Source organism: Puma concolor, chromosome E2 (assembly GCF_028749965.1).
Source record: "Puma concolor isolate L17-30 chromosome E2, mPumCon1.1.hap2, whole genome shotgun sequence".
Taxonomy (NCBI): domain Eukaryota; kingdom Metazoa; phylum Chordata; class Mammalia; order Carnivora; family Felidae; genus Puma; species Puma concolor.
Window position 1 is genome coordinate 56,083,087 of NC_141681.1, and position 26,278 is coordinate 56,109,364.

The 26,278-nt window shown below is 46.9% G+C and overlaps 1 protein-coding gene and 1 long non-coding RNA gene across 2 annotated transcripts in view; one reads left to right on the plus strand and one right to left on the minus strand.

Moving 5' to 3' along the window:
* The window catches only part of LOC147573781 (uncharacterized), an 80,585-nt gene that overhangs the window by 14,422 nt on the left and 39,885 nt on the right, over positions 1-26,278 (plus strand). The gene's annotated exons all lie outside the window — the stretch shown is intronic.
* On the minus strand, positions 15-5,820 carry LOC147573783 (sialic acid-binding Ig-like lectin 14). The gene is made up of 7 exons (XM_086688428.1): positions 5,690-5,820; positions 5,237-5,611; positions 4,735-5,013; positions 4,434-4,481; positions 1,798-2,055; positions 1,552-1,687; positions 15-1,408 (listed from the first exon to the last, which is right to left on the minus strand). The coding sequence occupies exons 1-7, from the start codon at positions 5,724-5,726 to the stop codon at positions 1,339-1,341; spliced, it is 1,203 nt and encodes a 400-aa protein (XP_086544554.1). The 5' UTR covers positions 5,727-5,820; the 3' UTR covers positions 15-1,338.

The following is a 26,278-nucleotide window of genomic DNA, read 5'->3' on the forward strand; positions in this document are numbered from 1 at the left end:
ATCAAACTCGTATATACAATTTTTTATTTTTTTAATGTTTATTTATTTTTCAGAGAGAGAGAGAGAGAGACAGTGTGAGCAGGGAGGGGCAGAGAGCAAGGGAGACACACAGTCAGAAGCAGGCTCCAGGCTCTGAGCTGTCAGCACAGAGATTGACTTGGAACTCGAACCCACAAACTGAGATTATGACCTGAGCCAAGTCAGACACCCAACGAATGCACTGGGCCACCCAGGCGCCACTGACTTGTATTTATAATTACACGTGATGTTCTGGGGGTGCCTGGGTGGCTCAGTCGGTTAAACATGCCACTCTTGATTGAGGCTCAGGTCAATGACCTCAAGGTTCATGAGTTCAAGCCCTACATCGGGCTCTGCACTGCCAGTGCAGAGGCTGCTTGGGATTCTCTCTCTCCCTCTCTCTTTCTCAAAATAAATAAATAAACTTAAAAAATCCTGTGATATTCTCTTGCAATTATTATGAGGTAGGCGTCTTTCGGGTGGGAAAGACGTGTTCCTGACTCCACCGTGCATTGACGTCTACACTGAGCAGGAAATCTGGGAGACCAGAAAGTCGGGGGTTAGTCAGGTAACTTCTGGGTCATGAAAATAAGCCTGAATGAAGCTCATTCCCTTCGCAGGGGCAGGGCTGGGGATGGAGAGCAGGAGGGTGGGAGGGGTGACACCAGCAAGGAGGGGCAGGCTGAACAGAAGGAGACACCCACAGGCACAGACGGGGGAGAGGGGGTGCCCGTGGGGTGTGTACTAGTCAGATTGTTCGTTTCCTGTATCTTGTGACTTTTGATGTGTTAAAAATCTTGCCATCCCTGGGGAGACGGCCCCTCCAGGCCGGGCCGGGTCTTAAAGGTAGCAGAGGGCTCAGTCCCTTCAGAGCAAACCAACCAATCCCCAGCGTGTCCCCCAAACACCCCTTTTCTCTCATCCCACGCCAGGCCACCGTTTCCCCTGCCCTAAGACACTCAGGACAGGAACCAGACACCTAGAGCCCCCCCTCTAGGCCAAGGCCCCCCCGGAATGACTCAAACTAGCTGGTCCCGAGCTGCCCTCCCGGCCTGGCCTTTCCCACAGGTCTCTGTCGTCTCTGGCGAGGCTTCCCTGCACCTGCTTCTGCCCCTGTGGCCCTGAATGGCGTGGCGTGCCACAGCCCCTGCTGAAACCTAAGTAGTCCCTTCTTCTGATGGCGCGGCCTCCCCACATTGTCACTCAGTCCGCTCTCCAAATTAAACTCCCAGGAACTGAGCAGGCTTGAGTTGAGAGCTTCCAGGAAGAAGCTGACCACGAGGGCCCCATATCTGTCCCTCTGGGCTCCAGGGCCACACCTCAGTCCCGTCTCCAGAGGGAGGGAGGCTCGGTCTGGACTCTCAGCCCTGCTTCCTGGCGGCCTCCACACCTGCAGGGACAACGTGGGTCTCAGATCAGAGAGTTGTCCCTTTCATTCTAACTCCAGGCAGGTGGGACAGCTGCGTCCCACCTGGAACTCAGGGACTTCCTGGAGACTGCCCTGGGGGGGAGGGGGGGGACAGGCCCGCTCACCTGGTGTAGTAGATCCAGGTGAGGCCATAGGTGAGGAGGAAGCCAGCCCCCATGAGGGCCCCTCTGAGCAGGGTGAGGACCAGGGGCCAGGAGCCCTCTTGCTCGTCAGTCACACAGTTGCAGGAAGACAGGCTTCCTGGCGAAGCGGGGGACAGAGGATGAAGTCCTGCCCGCAGGCCCCAGGCCCTTCCACATCCCAAACACCCGGCCAGGCTGTCCACCCCCACAACCCGTGTTGCGACTCACTCTGCACAGAGAGGCTGAAGGAAATGTGCTGGGAGCCCAGCGGGTGCCGAGCCTGGCAGGTGAATTCTCCTTCATCTCCAGCCCCTACGTGGGGCAGCTCCAGGACCCCGGGTGCGGAGGGCTGGGAGGGGCTCAGGGCTTTCCCCTCCCGGGACCAGCTCAGCACGGCAGGGGGATTGCTGTCAGCCACGCAGACCAGCCGCAGGAACTGGCCCTCCAGGACCGGCAGCGACATACCGTTGCACAGCGTCTTGGGGACTGGGTAAGAGATTCACCACAAGGCGGGTGGAGCCGGGACATGAGTCCCTTCCGGATGGTGCCCGCAGAGCCAGCAGTGGAAAGACAGGGCCATGCCACAAGGGCTGACGGCGGGGCTACTCGTGGCTGATTAGCGACCCTGGCGGTCAAGTCAGGCCACCAGAAAGAAGGGGGGCTGCGCTGAGGTGGGGAGGGTGAGCCGTGGGCGGGCAGCTCCCGTGGAGATGTGCCAAGACTTGAGGGCCTGGCACGTGAGGGGAGGAACACCTGCGCCTGGGCAGGGAGAACCAGGACAGACACCGTCCCGATGGATCCCGGTGGGAGAGAAGGTGGGGTGAGCCTTGAGGGCCGGACTGAGCGCCTTGAGCTTTGCCCTGAGGTTACTGGGAAGCAGTAGGGGCTGTAAAAGCAGGGGAAATGCAGAATCAGCACTAGTTCTAGAGAGATCCTGCTGGGGCCAAGTGGGGAGTGCAGGGAAGAGATTAACCAGGAGGCAGGGAGGCTGAGGAAGAGGCTGAGGTGAGGGTTCAGGGTCCAGGAGTAGACTGGAGCTGGGTCTGGGGCCAAGGGCAAGAAGAGGGGAATGATTTGGGAAGTGAGGTCCTCGAGACTCCCCGACTCGTGGGGGGATGCTGGCAAGGAGGGGACTAGAAAGTTGTGGGAGGCACCAGGATAGGGTCAGGATAGGGACGGGGGCACAGGTGGAGACAGGAACAGAATGAGCAAGCCCACGAGAGTGGAGACAGAGAGAAACAGGGGTCCAGGCTGGAGCCGTGGGGAAGGGGAACATGGAAGGGTCCACCAGATCAGAGAGGCAGGAGAGCAGACAGCAACTCCAGCCCAGGGAGCAGAACCTGGAGAGTCAGAAGGTGGAAGGGAGGCTGCCAGGGGGCGGGGGAGGGGAGGGGAGGTGTGGGAGGGGAGGCGAGGGGAGTTGGTGCCCCGATGGACACAGTTTCGGTTCCGGGAGCTGGAGGGAGCCCTGCAGACCAGTTGCACAACACCACGAACGGACTGGACATTGCTGAGCTCTACCCTTAAACACCCGGAAGGTAGTGTTACCTGTGTCTGTTTCACTACAAGTAACATAGACTTTGGGGAGCCTGAGTGGCTCTGTCGGTTGAGTGTCTGACTCTCGATTTCAGCTCAGATCTTGATCCCAGGGTGGTGGGATTGAGCCCCGCGTAGGGCTCTGGGCTGAGCTCGGAGACTGCTTGAGATTCTCTCTCTCTCCCTCTGCCCCTCCCTCCCTCTCTCTCTTTCTCGCTAAAATAAAACTTAAAATGAACTTAAAAAACCACAGACCTTAAAACTAAGGAACAATGGAGAAGGTCAAAAGGAACTAACGTCCAGTTATAGAACAAATAAGTCACGGGATGTAACACGCAGGCACAGAGACCGTAAGTAATAGCGGTACCCCAGACTTGAAAGCTGTTGGGGCGCCTGGATGGCTCAGTCGGTTAAGCATCCGACTTCGACTCAGGTCACGATCTCGCGGTCCGTGAGTTCGAGCCCCGCGTCGGGCTCTGGGCTGATGGCTCGGAGCCTGGAGCCTGCTTCCGATGCTGTGTCTCCCTCTCTCTCTGCCCCTCCCCCGTTCATGCTCTGTCTCTCTCTGTCTCAAAAATAAATCAACGTTAAAAAAAAAATAAAAAAAAAAAAAGCTGCTACGAGCACAGATCTTAGATGTTCTCACCACAGGAAAAAAGAACAGTAACTACGTGTGATGAGGGATGTTAACTGAACTTGCTGTGGTGATCATGTCACAATACAAATCATTATGTTGTATAGCTAAAACGAACACAACAATACAACGTTATGTGTCGATTAGTCCTCAGCCAAAGTAAAACATAAACAATACATACAAACCAGAGAAAAGAAGAGGCAGCAGCCAAAAGCAATACAGGGTCCACGATGGGAGACGCTGGTGAGGTGGGTGGGGGGGCAGACCCAGACCACAGGGCTGAGGAGTGGGCGAGGGTCTCAATCCCCAAGCCCTGAACCATGAGCCCTGAGCACGCAGAGACCCAGTTCCTATCACAGCCCCAGGGAAGAGAGGATCTTTCCTGCCTGCGTTGTGGCCCTGCAAATTGTGGGTGGTCATCAACTGCCGTGTGGCTGAGAGGGGTGGGCTTTTGCCCTTTGTTCCAGAAGCCCCGTAAGTGCAAACCTTGGACGGGGTGTTCAGACTTCCCCCAGTGTCCTCCGGGAAAAGGATCCCAGGCCTGGATCCCTCTTCCCCCCATTGCCCTCTGGGACCCAGCCCTCCCTCCAGCACTCATGGGAGACAGTAAGCCAGATGGTCCCTTGCTGGGAGCTGAACCCCCACCCCCACCCCAGGCCTGGCCCCAGCCCCCAAGAAGATAGTTCTTTCCTACCTGTGACATTGCTGAAGAAGATGCTGATGGTGAGGTTGTGGGGGGCATCTGGGGTAGAAAGATATGGTCCTGCTTCAGAGGTGAGGATTGGGATGGAAGCTGACCCAGTACCCCCAGAGGGGTGGGGAGCACTGTGAGGGGGTGGGGAGCACTGAGAAGGGGTAGGGGAGCACTGGAAAGGGGTGGGGAGCACTGAGAAGGTGGGGATGGCCGTCCTTGCCGTCTCCCTTCCCTCTACTCCCAGAACTGCTCAAACCCCACTGCCCTGAGGGACCCAGCCCTCCCCCCCCCAAGCACTCACAGGAGACATTGAGCCAGATGGTTCTTTCCACGGTGGCCTGAACTTCTGGCAGTTTCACCTGACAGGTGAGGTTGGTGCCATGGTCCTGCGGCCTCGGGGTGAAGGCCAGCACCGAGGAGTGCAGGGTCTCGGGGTCCAGCGAGTCCAGAGCAGCCCCCACCCAGGAGAATGTGAGAGGTCTTCCCCCTTCGCAGGACCCCGGCAGGCTGCAGGTCAGCTCTGCGGGCCAGCCAGACTTGAGGGGCTCCGGGAAGCGGATGTCGGGTTCCTGTGTCAGGGCTGAGGAGGAGACAGGGAGGTGCCCGGGCCCCAGGGAGGTGGGGACCCACGGGGTGACCCTGAGAGGGTCCGGGCCTCAGGGCCCAAGCTGACCCCGGGCCCCGTTATCTCTTCCAACCGTCCCAGCCCCAAGACCCGGAGCAGGGAATGTTCCGGCGTCCTGTGCCTGCTCTAAGAGGGGGTGTCCACATCCCAGAGCCCTCCCCCGGGGCCCCTGCTGTACCTGCCACCCGCAGAGTCATCGTCGTATGTGTGTAAGTATATTTCACGTCTTCTCCTCTCTCCACTCGGAAAAAGTAGACTCCCTCGTCACTCCTCATGGCGTCTCTGATTCTCAGGGAGCAGTTGTAGGCCCAGGGGTCCCCGACGAGGCGGAATCGGCCCTGGGCCTCTGTCCTCACTGCTCTCTGTGGGTTGTTTGTAGCCACCAGATAACGGTTGCTTGAGGTGTCCCTATCCCGGAACCAGTATATGTAGAGCATCGTCCGGGAATACCCCGGCTTCCAGGGGTAGGAGAAGGAACAGGGCACATGGACACACAGACCCTCCTGCACGGTCACGGATTCCTTCACTTGGAGCTGGTACTCCTGATCCTCCCCTGGGGGGGACACGGAGGCTCAGCCGGGGCTCCAGCCCCTCCCACCTGTGCCCAGCCCTCCTCCCGGGGCCCACTCACCCCCCAACAGCAGGGGCAGCAGCAGCAGGGGCACCATGTCTGCACCGGCCAGGGCAGGAGCCCGGATCCAGGTCCTTCTGTCAGGGAGGGAAATTCCCCAAATGTGGGGTGAGGCCAAGGAAGCCCCAACAGGAAGCCGTGTGTGACAGAGCTGTGGCCACCACGGAAGGGGAACTTGGGCAGCACAGGCCGTGGGGTGGGGGGAGCAGAGGGGGGCTGAGAAATCATCTCCTCCTGCCTCCCTGCCCGTTGCAGGGGAGCCTGGGAGTTACTGGAGATGGACCGAGGCCTGTCTAGGCGGATAAGGCCCCAGAACGGTAGTAGCCCTTTCCTCGGGCACCATGTTTGCACAGGGAGGAGAAGGGAACACCGCCTGGCTAGCTCCCTGGGATGGGAGCCCATGGGCGCTGGAAGAGATCAGACAAATGCATTATCACACGACGGGGCTCTAAGGAGAGGCTCCCAGGCTGAGAAGCCAGGCGGCATCAGGGAAGGTAAGTTCTCAGGGACAAATACATCAGGTAGACGTCACTCGGTCCCCAGCAGTCCCTAGAGATGTGGTTGCCACCAGTGACCCTGTGGCCTCCTGACCCCTTGGATATGGGTCCCCCTTCCCACCACTGTCCTCATCCCAGGCCGCCTCAGACTCTGGCCCTGGTGTTGACGCAGAGTTGACCCGAGAGCCGGGCATTTGGAGTGTGCGGGTTGAGGGCTGGAGTCACCAGGTTGGAGCCCAGACAGCTATCTACCTACCACTTCTCCTCCCACCTGCTCAACTTGGCCAAAATTAGTTAGCCTCGCAGCGCCTCAGTTTGCTCATCCATAAAATGGGGCCACTACTGCACATGCTACGTGACCTTAAATGAGTTCACGTGTATCAGACGCCTAGGGCAGTGGCTGGCACTGGGTATTTGTTCATCCGAATTCCGTTTCCTGGACACCTCCCATGTGCCAAGCCCTGTGTTACAGCTGGAGATGATGCGTTTGGGAGTGGAGGTGGGGGTCCAGAGCCAACAGTCAAGAAAGAATTCTTGAAATGTCTTTGGTGCAAAAAAGTGATTTTATTAAAGCACGGGGATAGAACCTGTGGGCAGAAAGAGATGTGCTGGGGTTGTGAGGAGTGACTGGTTATATACTGTGGCCTTGGGGGAGGGAAAGGCAAAAGGGAAGTTTCCAGAAGGACTTTCATACGCTAAAGAAGACTCACAAGAGGGGCAGTCGGGGGTGGCTCAGTTGGTTGAGTCTGACCTCAGCTCAGGTCATGATCTCAGGGTTTGTGAGTTCGAGCTCATCATTGAGCTCCACACTGTGCACAGCCTGCTTAGGATTCTCTCTCTTTCCCTCTTCCTCTCTCTCTCTGCCCCTCCCCCACTCACACACACTCTCTCAAAACAAATAAACCTGAAAAACGCAAAAACAAAACAAAACGACAACCAAAAAAAGAAGACTCACAAGATACTAGAGGCCTTGCTATTGTCAAGCTAAGGTTGTATTTTCCCTGAGTAAGACATTAACATGAAAACAGTGGGGATTTCTGGAGAAATGTTTTACTCCACTGCCTCAGGTATCTATCTGTCAATGGGCTGCAGGTTATAAAGAAACTTAATTTTACCTACCATTTCCTTCTGTCTTTGTTTCCCACATCATTCCCCCCTGAACCATTTTGACCCTGAAACCTTTAAGGTTGCTGAGGGTGGAAGGTCTCATCTGTAGTTTCCTCCAGCTGAACAGGGGCTAGAGATGTCCCCACCTATGGGTCAACGTTGGTCAAGTGGGGTATTTATATACAATTACCAAAGGCAGAGGCAGCCATTCCGAGGTGGACAACATATATAAACCTCCTGGAGTAGAAAGGATCATCTGTCAGCTACAAGTTATAGCAGTATAGGAGTTTGGGCACCAGGCAGGGAGACACCAGAAACGACAACAAATTAGGGTTAATATTATTATAAGAAGAAGCCCGATAAAAACAGCCTTTGGTAGTTAATCTGAACTTTCCTCAAGGCCTTCATTGTCGTTAGAAGAGAAATTTGAGGTTTTCTACAGGTTCACAGGAATAAGGAGGTGCGTCAGCTGGCATACTAGATTCCTTTGAGGAAGGTACAGGTTTAATTCCTGATATGTCAGTCCATGAGGAATGTCCTTCTAATTTTACTGCCGTGGAAGGGAGTACATAATATGACCCGGTAGGAGTCCTTCCATTTTGGAGTTAAATCCCCTGTTGTATTAGACTTCCGATTGAAACAGGGTGCTGCCGGAAAAAAACCACCAGACGCCGAATAGAAGCGAGGCAAGATTTTATTCATGGGCGGGCCAAACCTAACCTCCTGATCTTAAGGAGAAAAGTGCAGAGAATGGCCCCAAACAAAGGCAGCAGTGAGCTTATATGGATTTTAGCAAGTCAGAATACGTCATTATTTAGTTAACCAATTATAATTTACAGCATCTCATGGTAGCCAATTATACTGTGACATACAGACGTTAGTTTTGGTGGGAACCTATCAATTTAAAGTTCTTTGTCCTAAGAGGGTTTAAAATGACCAATCATAGCTAGACACCTGAGATACCGTGGGGCAGCGAGTACGTGACTTTTTACATGTTGGCTTTGCCTAGGCCAGATCTTGGTAGAAGAGGTGGGGGAGCGTTTTGCATCCTAAGTTATCTATTTAGCAAGCAGGCGAGGTCACAGAAGCGAGATAGGGCAGTTAGTAATTTCCGATAACCCTAATAGGGAACTACATAAGCTTTTGTCTCAATTATTCATGAAAGGTGAGTTTAAGCCGAACTTATATCAATAAGCTTTCTGATATCTTATAAGTTGACCTATTACACCGATTCTTTAAAAAAGTTTTTTTTAATGTTTTTATTTATTTTTGAGAGAGAGACAGAATGCGAGCGGGAGAGGGCAGAGAGAGAGGGAGACACAGAATCCGAGGCAGGCTCCAGGCTCCGAGTTGTCAGCGCAGAGCCCAAAGTGGGGCTCAAACTTATAAACCATGAGATCATGACCTGAGCTGAAGTCGGAGGCTTTAGTGACTGAACCACCTAAGTGCCCCGAGATTTCCAGTTCTTTAGATAAACTAGGTCTCCTGAGTTTATATGGGATGGGTTTCTAGTAACTGTCAGATCAGGTTTAGGGAGGATATGGTTTGCATATTCATTTAGAGATTTATGAATTAACCCGGCCTCAAGCAAATAATTTAACAGAGCATTATAGTCTTTACCTATTGATAGGTCTACTGTGAAGGAAGGCCTTTTGGAAGCAGACTGAAAACCTTAGTTTGGAGAGCCATAGCCAAATTGAGACTAATTCTTTTGTAAAACAAGTCCAGTTTTAACAAACTTTACATTGGGGTGCCTGGGTGGCTCAGTCGGTTGAGTCTCCAACTTCGGCTCAGGTCATGATCTCATGGTCTGTGAGTTCGAGCCCCACGTCAGGCTCTGTGGTAACAGCTCAGAGCCTGGAGCCTGCTTTGGATTCTGTGTCTCCCTCTCTCTGACCCTCCCCTGTTCTTGCTCTGTCTGTCTCTGTCTCAAAAATAAATGAACATTAAAAAAAAAATTTTTTTTAAACACCAAACTTTACATTATTTACATAATGTAAATAATTATTTACCTAAGCTGCCTAATTATTTACATAAGCTCAGCAAGAATAGTGATTGGCCATATAGATCTTTTAAAATCTGCTATGTTGGAACTTTTCATGAGGAATCTAAGTTGAACTTTTAGTAGTCTCTCTAGGCCAGAAGCCAAGCCAAATACTTGCCATCAGACAGGCCTGTAAGGCCTGTAGAGTTGGGCCAACTCCTCTTTACGAGGTCCCCAAGATATCCTGAGGTTCCTGCACCTGCCAGGAAGTGACCTTCTTTACTCACCTGGTGAGGCTGCTGGGAACTCTATAAGCAAGGTATCAGGCCAACATTTCCAAGGGACTTTATGACTCCACGTTTCATAAAGTCAACCTTAGTTCCTTAAAGTCGTCTGGTTATATCTGAGTCTATGCATGTCTCTCAAATAGGACATTCCAGTCAAAGCCCTGGTAAAATAACCAATGTTTCTAATGGTGTCCTGTTACATGAAGAACAGATTCCTTTTTTTTTTTTAAGTTTATTTATTTTGAGAGAGAGACAGAGAGAGCGGGTGGGGAGGGGCAGAGAGCAAGGGAGAGAAAGAATCCCAAGCAGGCTCTGTGCTGACAGCAGGCTCAAACCCACAAACCATGAGATCATGACCTGAGCCGAAACCAAGAGATGCTTAACTGACTGAGCCACCCAGGCGCTTCGAAGAACAGATTCTTACTGAATTTATGTGAATAATTATGATGGCCATGAAAGAAAGAACACTCAAGGGGAGTTTTTTGAATTTCAGAAGGTTCAGGTAGAGAGAAAAGTTAAATGCTTCGATTTGTTCACAAATGAATATTTTGTCACATTTCTAAAGGGGTCACAGATACCCTAAGAGAAAGTTTCCTTAACGTGGAAGGGCAAACATTAGAGAACAGCAATATTTTAAACAGGGGTCACAAGAACTACAAATGACAAAAAGACTCAAAAACGGACAAGGTTAGAGATCTGAGGAGAGTGCGTTATGATGCAATTGACAGGGAAATTCAGTCGCTTCCGTGGCACACAACACTTCAATAATTAAGACTATCAAGTGATGGCCTTATACCAAAATATATTAAAACTTTAGGAATTGCCTAGCATATCTCTAGAATAGTTATAGCATTTACCCAAATGTAACCCAAGGCTTATTGTTTGTTTAACCACGGTGACGATAAAAGATTGTAAAGGCAACTAGTTAGGGTTATATGGGTGTTAGCAAAACCTAGTTCATTTAATGCTGAGAAGTGCTGACTGAGTCATCAAAGACCTGATAAAGACAAAATATAAAAACTGGTTTTCTGGGCAGACAAAAGAGGAAAAACAAAAACCTTTGTTTACATTTTCTTATCAAGAGCAGACCAACAATCCAAGAAAGCTTTTTTGTTTTTTTTAACTGAAAGAAAGCATAATTTCAATCTTATACCAGTGTACTTTTAAAATCCATTCATTTCAACTTTAGTCCTGACCACACATAAAATTCCTTTCCAAAGATTTCCCTTCACAAACCTTTCACAAGAACTTTTTAATCCAGAGTTTCTTTATTTCCATCTATCTAACTACATTTAGCAGAATTTTAACTCTTAGAAACCTTCATCTCCAGTGAAAACTAGTAGTAACCGATTGTGAACTGTGATACCAGAATTCTTTGGATGGCAAACTCAAGTATTCTTAGTTTCTCTGTAATAAGAAACAAAAACGTTCAATAATCAATGTTTTAGTATTTTATCTCATTTGGAAAAGACTTAAATGCCCAATGAATTCAATCCCACTTATCATGCAGGCAAAACTTCAGAGTTTCAAGTTACCAAAGGCTGAAAGCGGTCTTAACAACTACCCATAAAAACCTTAAGACAGAAAAAATTAACTATCATTTTCAGTCATCTTTTTGCTGCCAAATTGCAACAGAGAAAACATGAGTTTGTTTGACCTTCAGTAAACCTAGGAAGAATAAAAGTTTCATATTTAATGCTGATAACTCTAAAGGCATGTGTATCTTAATTAAACCAACAAACTCAATTTAGATTAAACACCAAATCCTGTTCCACTTGGGTCCACTTAAAAGACCACCACCAACTTGTTCCCTGTGGTCAATTTTTACCTGGGCCACTGGTGGGGAAATCTGAAGTGGGTGGTTCAAGGCAGGTGCTCTTGCTCCTTGACAGAGAGGGGGGGGGAGGAGGAGCCAGTGGTGCCAGAGGCACCCAGGATGGCATAGGTACCAGTTATAGAGGCTGCACCAAACGTGGTGCAAAAATAGGAGGAGGAGGGGGAGGCAGAAGAGGCGAGGTGCTCCCAGAAGGCAGAGAAAGAGGCTTCCTGGTTCTAAACCTCATCAGCTCAGACAGGTGAGCAGACACCATGTGTGTTCTTTTTTTTTTCCACCAAAGTGGATATAGCAGTCTGTGTTGGGCCTGAGAAGACAGAGAATTTCCTGAAACAAAGGGAGTTTCACCAGCTGCTTGGGAATATTACTTAAAGCCCCCATCCCAAGGTAGATTTATCAGAGACAGTTGGTTCCAATTAAAGTTATTAGCTGGGTGAATGAATGAGGGAGAAGCCCCACATCTATTAGGAGAAGAATAGTGAGAGACAGATGGTATACTCTTCATTAGAGGTGGCCTGTATTTCCTCTAGCAATGTGGATTTATTCAGAGGAGTCCTGTTCAGATAATAAGAGGCCCTTAGCTCTCGGTCCTGATTTAGAGCCATAAAGGCCTGGATCTAGGGCACCTCCATTCATTTGCCCTGTTTCCTGCAGAAGAGATCTAACTGCTAGATCCTACTGAGGCCATGCAGTGTTACAGAAGATCAGTCCTTTCTCAAATTTTACAATCTGAGTTGTTTCCAGTGGGTTAAAAAAAGCATCCCAGGGGTGCCTGGGTGGCTCAGTTGGTTAAGTGTCCAATTTAAGCTCAGGTCACGATCTCACAGTTCATGGGTTTGAGCCCTGCATCTGCACTCACAGTGTAGAGTCAGCTTGGGGTTCTCTCTCCCTCTCTCTCTCTCTGCCTCTCCCCCACTAGAACTCTCTCTCCCAAAAATAAATAAATAACACTTAAAAAAAAAAAAAGGCATCCGAAGGGAGAGTCCTTGGGGACTTAAAGAAGGTCAGTTACTAAGAAAATCCCCCCCTGACTCTTGGTGGTGTCCCACACAGCATATGTCAGAGGTTGCTGGTGTCAAAGCGGCCCAAGGCATCCCTGGAACTAAATTGCTATGATCACCACCTGCCATAAAGGCCCTGTAGAAGAGAGGACAGCCCTTCCCCTGCTTCCCCATTGCATTCTAGACTACAATGGATGCTGGCATAGGGACTGAGTTTGCCTTGCTGAGAAGGCTGTGAAGAACCCATCATTTTTAACCCATGGAAAACACTGGAAAAGTTTACAAGGTGAAATTACCCACTTATGTAGTAGAAAACAATGATGGAAAACAGTAAAGCTAGAAATCCATCATTATCTAAGTGACATTCCAACACATGTAGTCCTTACAGCCAACTTCCTAGCAAACAGTCTCTGACTGGGTTTTAATTCAGTCAGGTACTGGTTTTGGCCAGCTCTGCGGGAGGTCCCACGGCCAGAAGCTGCTAGACTAGAGATGTGGAGGGGATCACATAAGACCAACGAGGAGAAAACCTCACAAGGGAGTCTTAAAATTGGAAGCTATGCTAGTCACTTTGGTGGCAGTCCCGTGCCCAAGATGGACAACTTTGTGTAAGGACAGGAATAAAGAGAGGGCATCAAGTTTCTGGGCCTTATTACCATTTCAGCCAGGCTACTAACTTCCAGCCAAAAGGCAGGCTTTCTCCTCCCCATAGAGTAGCCATGGGCTAGAGGACTGCAGCCCGAGCAATCGACATGAAAATGTTCCAATAAGACCATACTCCTTGAAAAGCCCCTGAAATGAGAGTAAAGGAAGAAAAGAGAAAATACTCAGCAAATTTGCACCGAAGCTCAGAGTCCAGATGCAAAGACTAGGAGTCCCACGTTGGACACCAAAAATGATGCGGTTTTGTAGCGATGGTTGGATTCAGAGCCAACAGCCAAGAAAGAATTCTTGAGATGTCTTTGGTGCAAAAAGGTGGTTTTATCAAAGCACAGGGACAAGACCTGTGGGCAGGAATTGCTGCACTGGGGTTGTGACGGGTGACAGATTATATACTACGGAGCTGGGGGAGGAAAAGGCAAAAGAGAGGTTCCCAAAAGGATTTTCATTTGCTAAAGAAGACTCCTAGGATCCTGGAAGCCTAGCTATTGTCAAGCTAAGGTTGCTGTCCTCTCTAGTGAAGCATTAACGTTACGGCGGTAGGGGTTCCTGGAGAAATGGTAGACTCTGCCTGCCCCAAGTCTTTGTCAATGGGCTGCAGGCTATAAGGAAATTTAATTTTATCCACCATTTCCTTCTGCCTTTGTTTCCCACATCACATACAATGGAATATTACTCAGCCATCAAAAAGAATGAAATCTTACCATTTGCAATGATGCGGCTGGAGCTAGAATGTACTATGCTAAGCAAAGTAAGTCGATCAGAGAAAGACAAATACCATGTGATTTCACTCATATGTGGAGTTTAAGAAACAAGACAGATGAGCATAGAGGAAGGGGGGGGGCGGAGAGAAGAGAGGGAAACATACCACAAGAGACTCTTAACAATGGAGAGCAAACTGAGTGAGGGTTGATGGAGGGAAGTGGGTGGGGGGTGGGCTAAATGGGTGATGGGTACTAAGGAGGGCACTTGTGGTGAGCACTGGGTGTTGTACCTAAGTGATGAGTCACTGAATTCTACTTCTGAAACCAAGATCGCAGGGTATATTAACTAAAATTATAAATGAATAAACAAACAAACAAAAAACCAAATAAAAGCATCTTGATTTCCTTTTGGAGGGCAGCCATCGTCCCATTATCAACCTGATTCCCTATTCTATGGGTGAGTCTGTGAACCAACACTAACCAGTGGGCATATTTCATCACCGATAACACCCACGGTCAATTTATCTGCTCCCGGATGAGACTATATCCATTTTCCTCTAACGAGTTTCCAGGACTTCTGCTATACCTTCGGGAAGTATAGCTGCCCTGTTTCTCCTGGGGTCTCTGAAAGGGTAAGACTCAAGCCTGGAGCTGTCAGGGCCCAACTGGGCTACAGCCTGCCTGAGAACAAAGCCAACAGAGGAGAGCAGAGCTACAGGGGTAGCAAATTTTTTTAAAGGATTTCGGTGACATCGACCAAGCTCTAGAACCCTCTGTGCCACAGGCCAGTGTATTTCAAAACCTTTCAGCCAGCAGAGTGTGTTACTGTGATTTATAATAAGAAATATATATTTGGTCACTGTCCCAGTTCCCGGCCGAAATGTCCTAAAACCCTTGGAGAATTTCCTTAGTGAGGAGAGCAGATAAAGGTTTCTTTTGTTATGCTAATGAGGTAACTTGGAAAGCACCTAAGGGGCGGAGCTGGTTGCCAGGGGAAACAACCTTGCTCTTAGGATGTTGGGACTTTCTGGGGGCACCTGGGTGGTTCAGTCAGTTAAGCATCTGACTTCTGCTCAGGTTATGGTCTCACGGCTCTGTCTCCCCCTCTCTCTGCCCCTCCCCCACTTGTTCTCTCTCTCTCTCTTTCTGTCTCTCTCTCGCTCTCTCTTTCCCTCTCCCCACCCCCCGCAAAAATAAAGAAATATTAACAACAACAACAACAAAAAGAATGCTGGGACTTTCAGTCCGAGCATGTTGACTTCCAGGGAAGGGAGAGAGGCTGGAGGTTGAGTTCAAACACCAGTGGCCAATGATTTAAGCATTGAAGCCTATATAATGAAGCCTCTGTAAAAACCCAAAAGGACAAGGTCTAGAGAGAGCTTTCAGATGCATGAACCAAAACGCATCCATGTGCCACTGTGCAGGGTCCCAAACTCACAGGCACAGAAGCTCCTTTGTTCAGGACATCACCCTATGTACCTCTTATCTGGCTATTGATTCCTAGCCTTGGATATTCTTTGTAATAAATTGGTAACCTAGTGAGTAAACAGGTTTTCTGAGTGTGTGAGCTGCTCTAACCAATTAACTGAACCCAAGGAGGGGGGTCTTGGGAGCCTCTGATGTACAGCCAGTGGGTCAGAAGCACAGGTGACAAGCTGGGACCCCTGACTGACATCTAGGGGAAGGGGGTGGTCTTGTGGGACTGAGCCCTTAACCTGTGGGATCCTAGGCTGTTTCCAGGTAGCCAGTGTCAGAGTTAAGTTGAACTGTAAGACGCTCAACGAGTGTCCGAGAATTTCCTGGATGTGTAAGGAAAAAGACGTTGGAATTGGGAGAATCGTAGTGAGTTAATACTTTTTTTTCCCCCTCCATTAGGCCAGTTTGAACTGGGCTGATCTTACACGTACTCAAAAGGTCTAACACCCCCTCTCCACTAACCATTGTGCCCATGCCCGCTTGCCTCAACCCCTGCAGAGGCAGAGAGAGAGGCAGAGAGAGGCTACCTGCTCTGCCTCAACCCCTGAAGCTGCCAGCACCTCCCTGTGAAACTTGACTTCACTTTCACAGTTCATAAGCCTTCCATGGACTTCCGGGAAAGACACTGACATACGTTCATGCTTTAAAAAAAAAAAAAAAAAAAAAAAAGTTAATTAATTATTTTGAGAGAGAAAGAGAGAGTGTGGGGGGAGGGGCAGAGAGAAAGAGAGAGAGAGAATCCCAAGCAGGCTCCCAGCTATCAGGGCTGAATCCCACAAACCATGAGAACATGACCTGAGCCCAAATCAAGAGTCAGATGCTTAACCAACTGAGCCCCCCCTGGGGTGCCCCTGAAACAGTTTTAGTTCATTGGTCGCAGTTTAACATTTGGAGATCTCAGGGCGCCTGGGTGGCTCAGGCAGTTAAGCATCTGACTTCAGCCCATGCCGTGATCTCACAGTTCATGAGTTCGAGATCCATTTCGGGCTCTCTGCTGTCAGTGCAGAGCCGGATTTGGATCCTGTGTACCTCTCCTGCTCACGTGCTCTCTCTCTCTCTCTCAAAAATGAATGAACACTAAAAAAAATTCGGACATCTCTTCCAATAATCTGAATGTCCACCCTTTCTTGAACGTATTGATCCTCTGGCATTCCCATGTGACAGATCAGCTAGGGCTGAACGGAATCTGCAGGGCCTTAATCGGCGACATTCTCCCAGCCAGTGCCGTGGTCTCAGTGGAACTGGGGCCAAAGCTCAGGTCCCAGTTGTCAGCATGTATGCCTGCCCCACTACTGTCCTTTACCGCACGTCTGCTACCTCATTTTCTGTCCCTGCCTTTCTATTGTAGGGGTTTGATTTTGCATCTGCTGGGAAAATAGATGCCCTGACTCATGAAGCAAAAACTTCATTTCTCAGCCACGGATCTTGTTGAACCTGAGGCAGGGAAGCAATCAAAGTCCAAGTGTGCCCCCTGCTGGACAAAGTGCGCTCAGCACGCTTGGCCCGTAAACCATGGAGTGAATTCCTAGGATTCCCAATTTAGATGCCTAAAAAACGCTCCAGCTCTCTCTTCCAACACAATTTTGACAAATAATAAAGGAGAAAAAGAAAAGAGAATGAAAAAATTATAAAGAGGGGTGCTCGCCTGGCTCCGTCGGTGGAGTATGTGACTCTTGATCTCAGGGTTGTGAGTTTGAGCCCCACATTAGATGAAGAGATTACTTAAAAATAAAAGATTTTTTTTAAAGAGTATTTATTTATTTATAAAAGAGTATTTTAATTTATTAACTGCAGGAAGCAAAACAATGGTAGGCTCTAGCAGCTTCCACTTATACGGAAATTGAAGAAAACTTATATGAACAATAATAAGAAAGCAGAATACAGGGGCACCTGGGTGGCTCAGGCGGTGAAGCATCTGACTTCAGCTTAGGTCATGATCTCACCGTTAGTGAGAATGAGCCTCGTGTCAGGCTGTGCGCTGCCAGTGAAGAGCCTGCTTGGGATTTTCTCCCTCACTCTGTCTGTCTCTCTCTGTCTCTGTCTCTCTCTCTGCCTCTCCCCTGCTCAAGCAGGTGCATAGGCGCTCTCTCTCTCTCTCAAGATAAATAGAAATAAAACTTGGAAAAAAAAGAAAGAAAAATGCAAATGGAACTGGCAAATCGAGGGCAAACTATTAAGGAGAAAATGATGACAATGAAAAATTAAAATGGGACTTAGAAGCATAAAATACAAGACTCCGCACACAGAAAATAAACACGAGTGGCATGGTTTCCAAGTTCAGGAAAATCACACAGGATGCGGGGGAAAGAGCCAAAGGGTGAAAATAATGAGAGGGACGGTGACAGCTCTGGAGGAACCACATTAGAGAACTCTGTTCAGCTCCTTGCTAATAAGTAAAACACGGGGGATGAATGGATGATTTTTCAGAAACCTAAGTTGCAAAAATATTTCCAGGAAGAGATGAACATGTTAAATAGATTGGTCACGATGAAATAAACTGACAGAGGGGCGCCTGGGTGGCTCAGTGGGTTAAGCGTCTGACTTCGGCTCAGGTCATGATCTCGCGGTCCGTGAGTTCGAGCCCCACGTCAGGCTCTGTGCTGACAGCTGGGAGCCTGAAGCCTGCTGCAGATTCTGTGTCTCCCTCTCCCTCTCCCTCTACTCCTCCTCCACTCATGCTCCGTTTCTCTGTCTCTTTCAAAAATAAATAAACATTTAAAAAAATTCTTTGGAAATAAATGGACAGAAGCATATTATTTTAAACTATCAACAGACAGACGATTCTGATTCCACATAAACTAAAGATAAAAATTAAAACTTCCTGGGGCGCCTGGGTGGCTCAGTCGGTTGAGCATCCGACTTCGGCTCAGGTCATGATCTCACTGTCCGTGAGTTCGAGCCCCGCATCGGGCTCTGTGCTGACTGCTCAGAGCCTGGAGCCTGTTTCAGATTCTGTGTCTCCCTCTCTCTGACCCTCCCCCGTTCATGCTCTGTCTCTCTCTGTCTCAAAAATAAATAAACGTTAAAAAAAAATTAAACTGGGGCGCCTGGGTGGCGCAGTCGGTTAAGCGTCCAACTTCAGCCAGGTCACGATCTCGCGGTCCGTGAGTTCGAGCCCCGCGTCAGGCTCTGGGCGGATGGCTGGGAGCTTGGAGCCTGTTTCCGATTCTGTGTCTCCCTCTCTCTCTGCCCCTCCCCCGTTCATGCTCCGTCTCTCTCTGTCCCAAAAATAAAAAAAATTAAACAAAAAAAACCTTGAGAGTTCTACTTACCAATCTCTCAGGTCACATAAAACCAAAGACAAGTTAAATGCTTCCTTGTAAAACACTGCTTTGGCAGCCTACCCCAAGACCTACGCCTTGGGCCACTTCTCTCTGCCATCTTTACTCATTCCCAAAGCAATTTACTCCAGTCTGAAGTCTTTAAAGATGACAAAATGCTGGTAACTCCCAAATGTGTACCTTCCTTCTGATCCTCTCACCAAAGCTCCAGGTTCCTCAATTTACTTGCCTGCTTGGGGTATCTAATATGTAAACTCATCATGCCCAAACCTTAGTCTAGATTTCTGCTCCATGTCTGCTCTTCCCACAGCCTTCCCCATCTCGGGAGAGCTTAACTCCATCTGTTCAGGCCAAAGACCTCAGAGTTATCCTTGTCTCCTTTCCTCATTCACCCTACATCCAGCTGGAAATCCCCTCGGCTCTGCATTCAAAATATATTGAAAATTCATCTTCTCCTTTCCCCGCCCCGTCCCTCCTTCCTTTCCTGTCTCTTCTTTTCTCTTTCTCTTCTGATCAGGAGAGCTCAGGTGCAAGACGGATACCTGTGTAGAGTGGTGGCCTAGAATGAGGTGTCTCAAACACAGTGAAGAGGGTGTCTACTCAAGAATGTCATAGAGGAGGGGTGCCTGGGTGGCTCAGTCGGTTGAGCATCTGATTTGGGCTCAGGTCATGATCTCATGGTTTGTAAGTTCAAGCCCCACATCAGGTTTGCTGCTGTCCATGCAGAGCCCACGTCAGATCCTCTGTCCCCATCTATCTCTGTCCCTCCCCTGCTCATGCTCTCTCTCAAAAATAAATAAACATTAAAAAAAAAAGAAGAAGAAGAATGTCATGGGGGAATGTCAGAACCTGAGCAAGATGAGGAGGGCATTTGCATGTGTTTACTCTCTGGAATGACCCAGCAGAATGAGAGGGAGTCCTTGGTGGAGGAGGGTGGGAACATCCCAGCCCCGAAAGCAGAGCCAATAAGGAGGAATGGTGGCTGAGAGGGAGAGCTAGTTACACTCAGAGGGACTGATGAAATAAGTATACATACGACGGATAATGGGAAACAGGTTTCCCATTTTTCAGAGAAGGGATTTACACAAGCAGGAAAGCGGAAACTGGAATGGCCCATGTGGTAACTGGATTGGAACCGGAGGTAAAGGAACGAATGCATGGACTTCAATATTCATTTTGTGAATGAATTAATGAATGTGTGCAAACAAGAGACTACTTCCAGCGAAGTCAGGAACAAGACAATGGCACCTGCTATCACAATTATTATTTAACATTCTAATAGTCGGGTTCTTGGTTGCGAAGGAAACCAATTTGGGTTAACAACAAAAAAGAAAGGAGTTCATTCATAGGACGTGGGGCAGCTGAGAAAGCTAAAGTACCAAGTTTAGAAAATGGGTCAGAACCCAAGGAAACAATGAAAGGAGAATCATCGCCAAGTTTGCCTAGGGACAGCCTGGTTCAGTGCCAAAGCCATCAAAGTGAGCACTGACCCCTTCTTGATGTCTTTATAAAGTCTCAGTGTGAGTTCAGTCAGACACCTGCGTGCTAGGTTTCAGGGAAAGCAAGTAATCTAGCCGTTAGGTCCTTAATGGTAGGAAGTGGGCCCTCACAATGACAGAATTCCCAAACAGAGAAGTAGAGTTCAGCTGCTCAGTGCAAACACGGGTGTAAGAGTGCCAGCCAAATGCAATTACAAAACAGAACCAAATAAGAGGTATGAATACTGGAAAGGATATATCCTTATTTTTTGCGATTAGTGGGATTGCATCCCTGGGAAATCCAAAATGAACTGGAAACACTGTTAGAAACAACATGATATCTCATTAAGGTGTCGAGTTACACCACAGATTTTCAATTTCAGCACTACTGATCCGCCTTCCATTCACCCGATGCCAGGAACACCCCTCTCCCCCAATCAGGATGAACAAATGTCTCCAGACCTTGCCAAGTGCCCCCAGGAGGGAAAGCAAAATTGTCCCCGCTTGGATTGGGTTGTACAATCAATATAAAAAAAAATCAATAACTTTCTTACATTAAAAAACACCCAATCCAAAATTATAATGGAAAATATTTTTTGTTCGTACATAAATTACCTTAAAAATCATATTAGATCCATCTGGAATGACACTGTGTATTGTTTGAAATACACATCTAATTTTACCTGTTGCGGAGCCTGGGTGGCTCAGTCGGTTAAGCATCTAACTTCAGCTCAGGTCATGATCTCACAGTTCGTGAGTTCGAGCCTCACGTCGGGCTCTGTGCTGACAGCTCAGAGCCTGGAGCCGGCTTCAGATTCTGTGTCTCCCTCTCTCTCTGCTCTTCTCCTGTTCATGTTCTGTCTCACTCTCTCCTTCAAAAATAAATAAACATTAAATTTTTTTTTTAATTTTACCTGTCGATTCTTCGTAAGATCTTGATGAGTATATTTATCTTATATCTTGCCAAGTCAAAGAACTTGATAAGGAGTTCTGTTTCTCTGTAAATTCTCTTGGGTTTTTTAGGTGAAGGATCATATCATTTTCAAAAGATGACCAGCTTGCCGCTCATTTCTCATATCTACACTGTTTATTTCAATTTCCTGTCTAGCTGCCTGTGCTAGCATTTCAGAAGCAATTACAATTGTGTTAATAGACCACCCGGTTCCTGGCATAACTGGGAAGACTTTAGAATTTCACCATTATCACTAATGACTCTTAAATTTCTTTAGCAGTTGAGATGGCTGGACTCTGTTGGATTTGATATGATTATTTTCTAGATATTCTGAAATAGCGATTTTGATGGGCCTATTGTCAGAGAATGTTTTCCCTCCATTTTGGCTCTGTGTATGTGTGACTTTTACCATTTTGTGATAGATACAATGACTCATTAATTACATGAAATAGATCCTCTACACAATGTGTCTAATAGTACTTTCCATCTGTGCTGTCTAATATAGTGGTCACTAGCCACATGTGACTAAAGAGTACTTGAAATATGGCTAGTTGTGACTAACTGAATATTCAGTTTTATTTCACTTTAATTAATTTAAACTTACACAGCCATATGTGGCTAGTGGCTACTGTATTAGACAGGACAGCTCTAAAATTTTATTTATTTTTACCCATTGATTCTACCATAGCCAAGAGGGGTAAATTAAAATCTCTTAGTACAGGAATGCCTGGGTGGTTCAGTCAGTTGAGCATCTGACTTTTGGTTCTGGTTCAGGTCATGATCTCACAGTTCATGGGATTGAGCCCCTCGTCTGGCTCCACTCTAATAGCACAAAGCCTGCCTGGGATTCTGCTTGGGATTCTCTCTCTACCTCTCCCCTGCTCACTCTCTCTCTCTCTCTAAATAAATAAATAATTTAAAAAATCTCTTAGTACAGATCAATATTTGTGTATTTCTCCTAATGTTCGGTGGTTTTGCTGTTTAAGTTGTGATGCTATACAATCCTGGACTTTAGCCTCTACTACAAAGCTATAATCATCAAGACAGCATGGTATTGGCACAAAAACAGACATATAGACCAATGGAATAGCATAGAGAACCCAGAACTGGACCCACAAATGTATGGCCAACTAATCTTCAACAAAGTAGGAAAGAGTATCCAATGGAAAGACAGTCTCTTTAGCTAATGGTGCTGGAAGAACTGGACAGCAACATGCAGAAGAATGAACCTGGACCACTTTCTTACACCATACACAAAAATAAATTCAAAATGGATGAAAGACCTAAATGTGAGACAGGAGACCATTAAAATCCTAGAAGAGAAAACAGGCAACAATCTCTTTGACCTCGGCCATAGCAACTTCTTACTTGACATGTCTCTGAAGGCAAGGGAAATAAAAGCAAAAATGAACTAGTGGGACCTCATCAAGATAAAATCTTCTGCACTGCCAAGGAAACAATCAACAAAACTAAAAGGCAGCCAACAGAATTGGAGAAGATATTTGCAAATGACATATCGGATAAAGGGTTAGTATCCAAAATCTGAAAAGAATTTACCGGGGCTCCTGGGTGGCTGAGTCGATTGAGCGTCCGGCTTCAGCTCAGGTCATGATCTCACAGTTTGTAGGTTCGAGCCCCGCATCAGGCTCTGTGCTGACAGCTTCGAGCCTGGAGCCTGCTTCGGATTCTGTGTCTCTCTGTCTCTCTGCTCCTCCCCCACTCATGCTCTGTCTCTCTCTCTCCTTCAAAAATAAATAAAAATTTTAAAAAAATTAAAAAAAAGAATTTACCAAACTCAACACACAAAAAACAAATAATCCAGTGAAGAAATGGGCAGAAGACATTAATAGACACTTTTCCAAAGAAGACATCCAGATAGCTAACAGACACATGAAAAAATGCTCAACATCACTCATCACCAGGGAAATACAAATCAAAACCACCTCACACTGCTCAGAGTGGCTAAAATGAACAACTCAAGAAACAACAGATGTTGGGGAGGATGTGGAGAAAGGGGAACCCTCTTGCATTGTTGATGGGAATGCAAACTGGTACAGCCATTCTAGTAAACAGAGTGGAGGTTCTTCAAAGAATGAAAAATAGAATTACCCTATGACCCAGCAATAGCACTACTAGGAATTTATCCAAAGGATACAGGAGTGCTGATTCATAGGGGCACATGTACCCCCATGTTTATAGCAGTGCTATCAACAATAGCCAAATTATGGAAAGAGCCCAAATGTCCATCAACGGATGAATGGATAAAAATGATGTGGTAAAAAACGATAAAAAATGATGGAATACTACTCAGCAACAAAAAAGAATGAAGTCTTGCCATTTGCAACAACGTGGATGGAACTTGAGGGTATTATGCTAAGTGAAATAAAGTCAGTCAGGGAAAGACAGATGTCATGTTTTCACTCATATGTGGAAGTTGAGAAACTTAACAGAAGACCATGGGGAAAAGGAAGGGAAAAAATAGTTAAAAACAGAAGGGAGGCAAACCATAAGAGACTCTTAAATTCAGAGAACAAACTAAGACTTGATGGGGTGGGGTGGGTGGGGAAATGGGTGATGGACATTGAGGAGGGGACTTGTTGGGATGAGCACTGGGTGTTGCATGTAGGTGATGAATGATGGGAATCCACTCCCAAAGCCAAGAGCACACTTGGCTTGACAAGTGAATTATATATATAAATAGCTAACTTGACAATGAATTATATATATAAAAAAAGACATTTCTATTGAGAAAAAATTGTGATGCTATATTATTTGGTATGTAGAATATCATGGGTGTTATTAGATCATTCTTGTGTATATATATCTCTTATTCTCATAAAGTATCTCTCTTTATCCTGTTTATGGCTTATTGTCCTAAATTCAACTTTGTTGTATATTAAAATTGAAGCCCTGTTTTCTTTTTCTTTCAATTGGTCTCACATGCCTTGGCCCATCTTTTCATTTGCAAACCTTCTGCATCCATTTGTTTTAACATGTTTCTACTATTTCCAGAAAATAGTTGGGTTTTACTGTGTGATCTGATGTGATAATTGCTTTAAAAAAAAAATGTAGAATAAGCACATTTAAATTCATTTCTATGACAGATATATTTTCCCTTAGTTTTATCAACATTTTAATGTTATACTTTCTGTTTTTATTGCTTCTTTTGAAATTATATTTCACAATATGGTCTATATTTCTTTTTGTTGTGTGTGTGTGGGTGTGTGTGATCATTCTTCACTATGAGCAATGACAAAATTAGGATATTTCCACTTCCTTTCATCCCCTCCACACCCAATTTTTAGTTGATTTTGCTGTTTTTCTTAGTTCTGGTTTTTACTTTTTTTTTTTTTTTCTTAAAGTAGGCTCCACACCCCATGTGGGGCTTGAACTCACAACCCTTAGATCAAGGGTCTCATGTTCTACTGATTGAGCCAGCCAGGCGCCCCTGGTTTTTACTGTTATATCTTTTTTAAAATGTTTTATTTATCTTTGAGAGAGACAGAGACAGAGTGTGAGCGGGGAAAGGGCAGAGAGAGAGGAAGATACAGAATCCAAATCAGGCTCCAGGCTCTGAGCTATCAGCACAGAGCTGGACATGGGGCTCAAACTCACGAAACTGAGAGATCATGACTTGAGCTGAAACCAAGAGTTGGTCTCTTAACCGACTGAGCCACCCAGGTGCCCCTATCAGCGTGTTACTCTTATAGGCTTATAGATTTATACTTCTGTGATGACAATCCCTATCATTGTCTTACTCTGAGTCCAGCAGGTAAGTAGAGTTGGTGTTCATCATTTTGTAGGAGGGTTGGTACAGTTGACTGGTTGCTCCATAGCTGTTCTTTCCCCCTTTTATTGTTCTCACCTCCTGCTGAAGAGACTGAAATGGCAAGAAGCTAGTTCTCCACTTTTTAAATGATATCTGGGGCGCCTGGGTGGCTCTCAGTTGGGTAAGCGTCTGACTTCGGCTCAGGTCGTGATCTCAGGGTCCATGAGTTTGAGCCCCGCATCGGGCTCTGTGCTGACAGCTCAGAGCCTGGAGCCTGCTTCAGATTCTGTGTCTCCCTCTCTCTCTCTCTCTGCCCCTCCTCCACTCATGCTCTGTCTCTCTCTCTCTCTCTCTCAAAAATAAATAAACATTAAAAAATAAATAAATAAATGATCTTTAATTCACTACCTACAGACAGTTGCTTCCACTGACGCTCATGAAGGTGGCTACAGGCTGATCCAGGCTTTTATGGCTCCTACAATCTACAATGACAGAGCACGTAGGGTCCTTATTCTTTCCTGTCATTCATTTATCAAACCTCTTAGAAAAGTAATGAAGGGTGTTTGTTTGTTTGTTTGTTTGTTTGTTTTAATGCAGAAGAACATACTATCAATTTGGTGTTATCAAACTAGTGTAATATTGGAATAGGAATAGAAAAATAGATCAAAGGACATGATAAGGAATCCAGAATAGATCCAAGTCTACATGAGAATTTTAAATATAACAATGGTGATGGTCCTATACAAATGAGAAAGAATAGTGTATTTAACAAACAGGCCTTGGGGTGCCTGGCTGGCTCTGTTGGTAGAGCATGTGACTCTTGATCTTGGGGTTGTGGATTCAAGCCCCACGTTGGGTGTAGAGATTACTTAAAAATAAAATCTTGGGGCACCTGGGTGGCTCAGTCGGTTAAGCATCCGACTTCGGCTCAGGTCATGATCTCGCGGTTTGTGGGTTCGAGCCCCGTGTCAGGCTCTGTGCTGATGGCTCAGAGCCTGGAGCCTGTTTCGGATTCTGTGTCTCCCTCTCTCTCTTCCCATTCCCCTCTCACGCTCTGTCTCTCTCTCAAAAATGAATAAACATTAAATAATTTTTTTAAATAAACAAAATCTTAAAAACAACAACGCTAACTTCTTTAAAAAAAAAAAAAAAACAGGTCTTGGCTAAACAGACCTATCTGAAAATATAATAAAGCTGGACTCCCATCTCAGGTCACATCACATACAGAAAGGCATGAGAGGATTAAACTTTTTTTTTTTTTTTAAGTTGTGAACATATTAGAAGAAAATCAACGCAATTATGCGACTGTGGAGGTAACTTTAAGCAGGAGACCAAAAGGTCTGCGGAAAAAATAGTCATGTGACTATATGGATATAAAAACTTTTGCCAAGGGGTGCCTGGGTGGCTCAGTCCATTAAGCACCCGACTCTTGATTTTAGCTCAGGTCACCATCTCACGGTTCATGACAAAGAGCCCCGTGCCAGGCTCTGTGGTGACAGTGGAGAGTCTGCTTGGGATTCTCCCTCTCCCTCTGCCCCTCCCCCACTCGCCTTCTCTCA

Excerpts from the sequence above, each read along its gene's own strand:
- LOC147573783 (XM_086688428.1), bottom strand. The coding sequence starts at position 5,726 with ATGGTGCCCCTGCTGCTGCTGCCCCTGCTGTTGGGGG. Across the intron at positions 5,612-5,689 it reads GCTGCCCCTGCTGTTGGGGG|GGGAGGATCAGGAGTACCAG; the intron begins GTGAGTGGGCCC and ends TGTCCCCCCCAG. Across the intron at positions 2,056-4,433 it reads CTTCTTCAGCAATGTCACAG|TCCCCAAGACGCTGTGCAAC; the intron begins GTAGGAAAGAAC and ends TCTCTTACCCAG.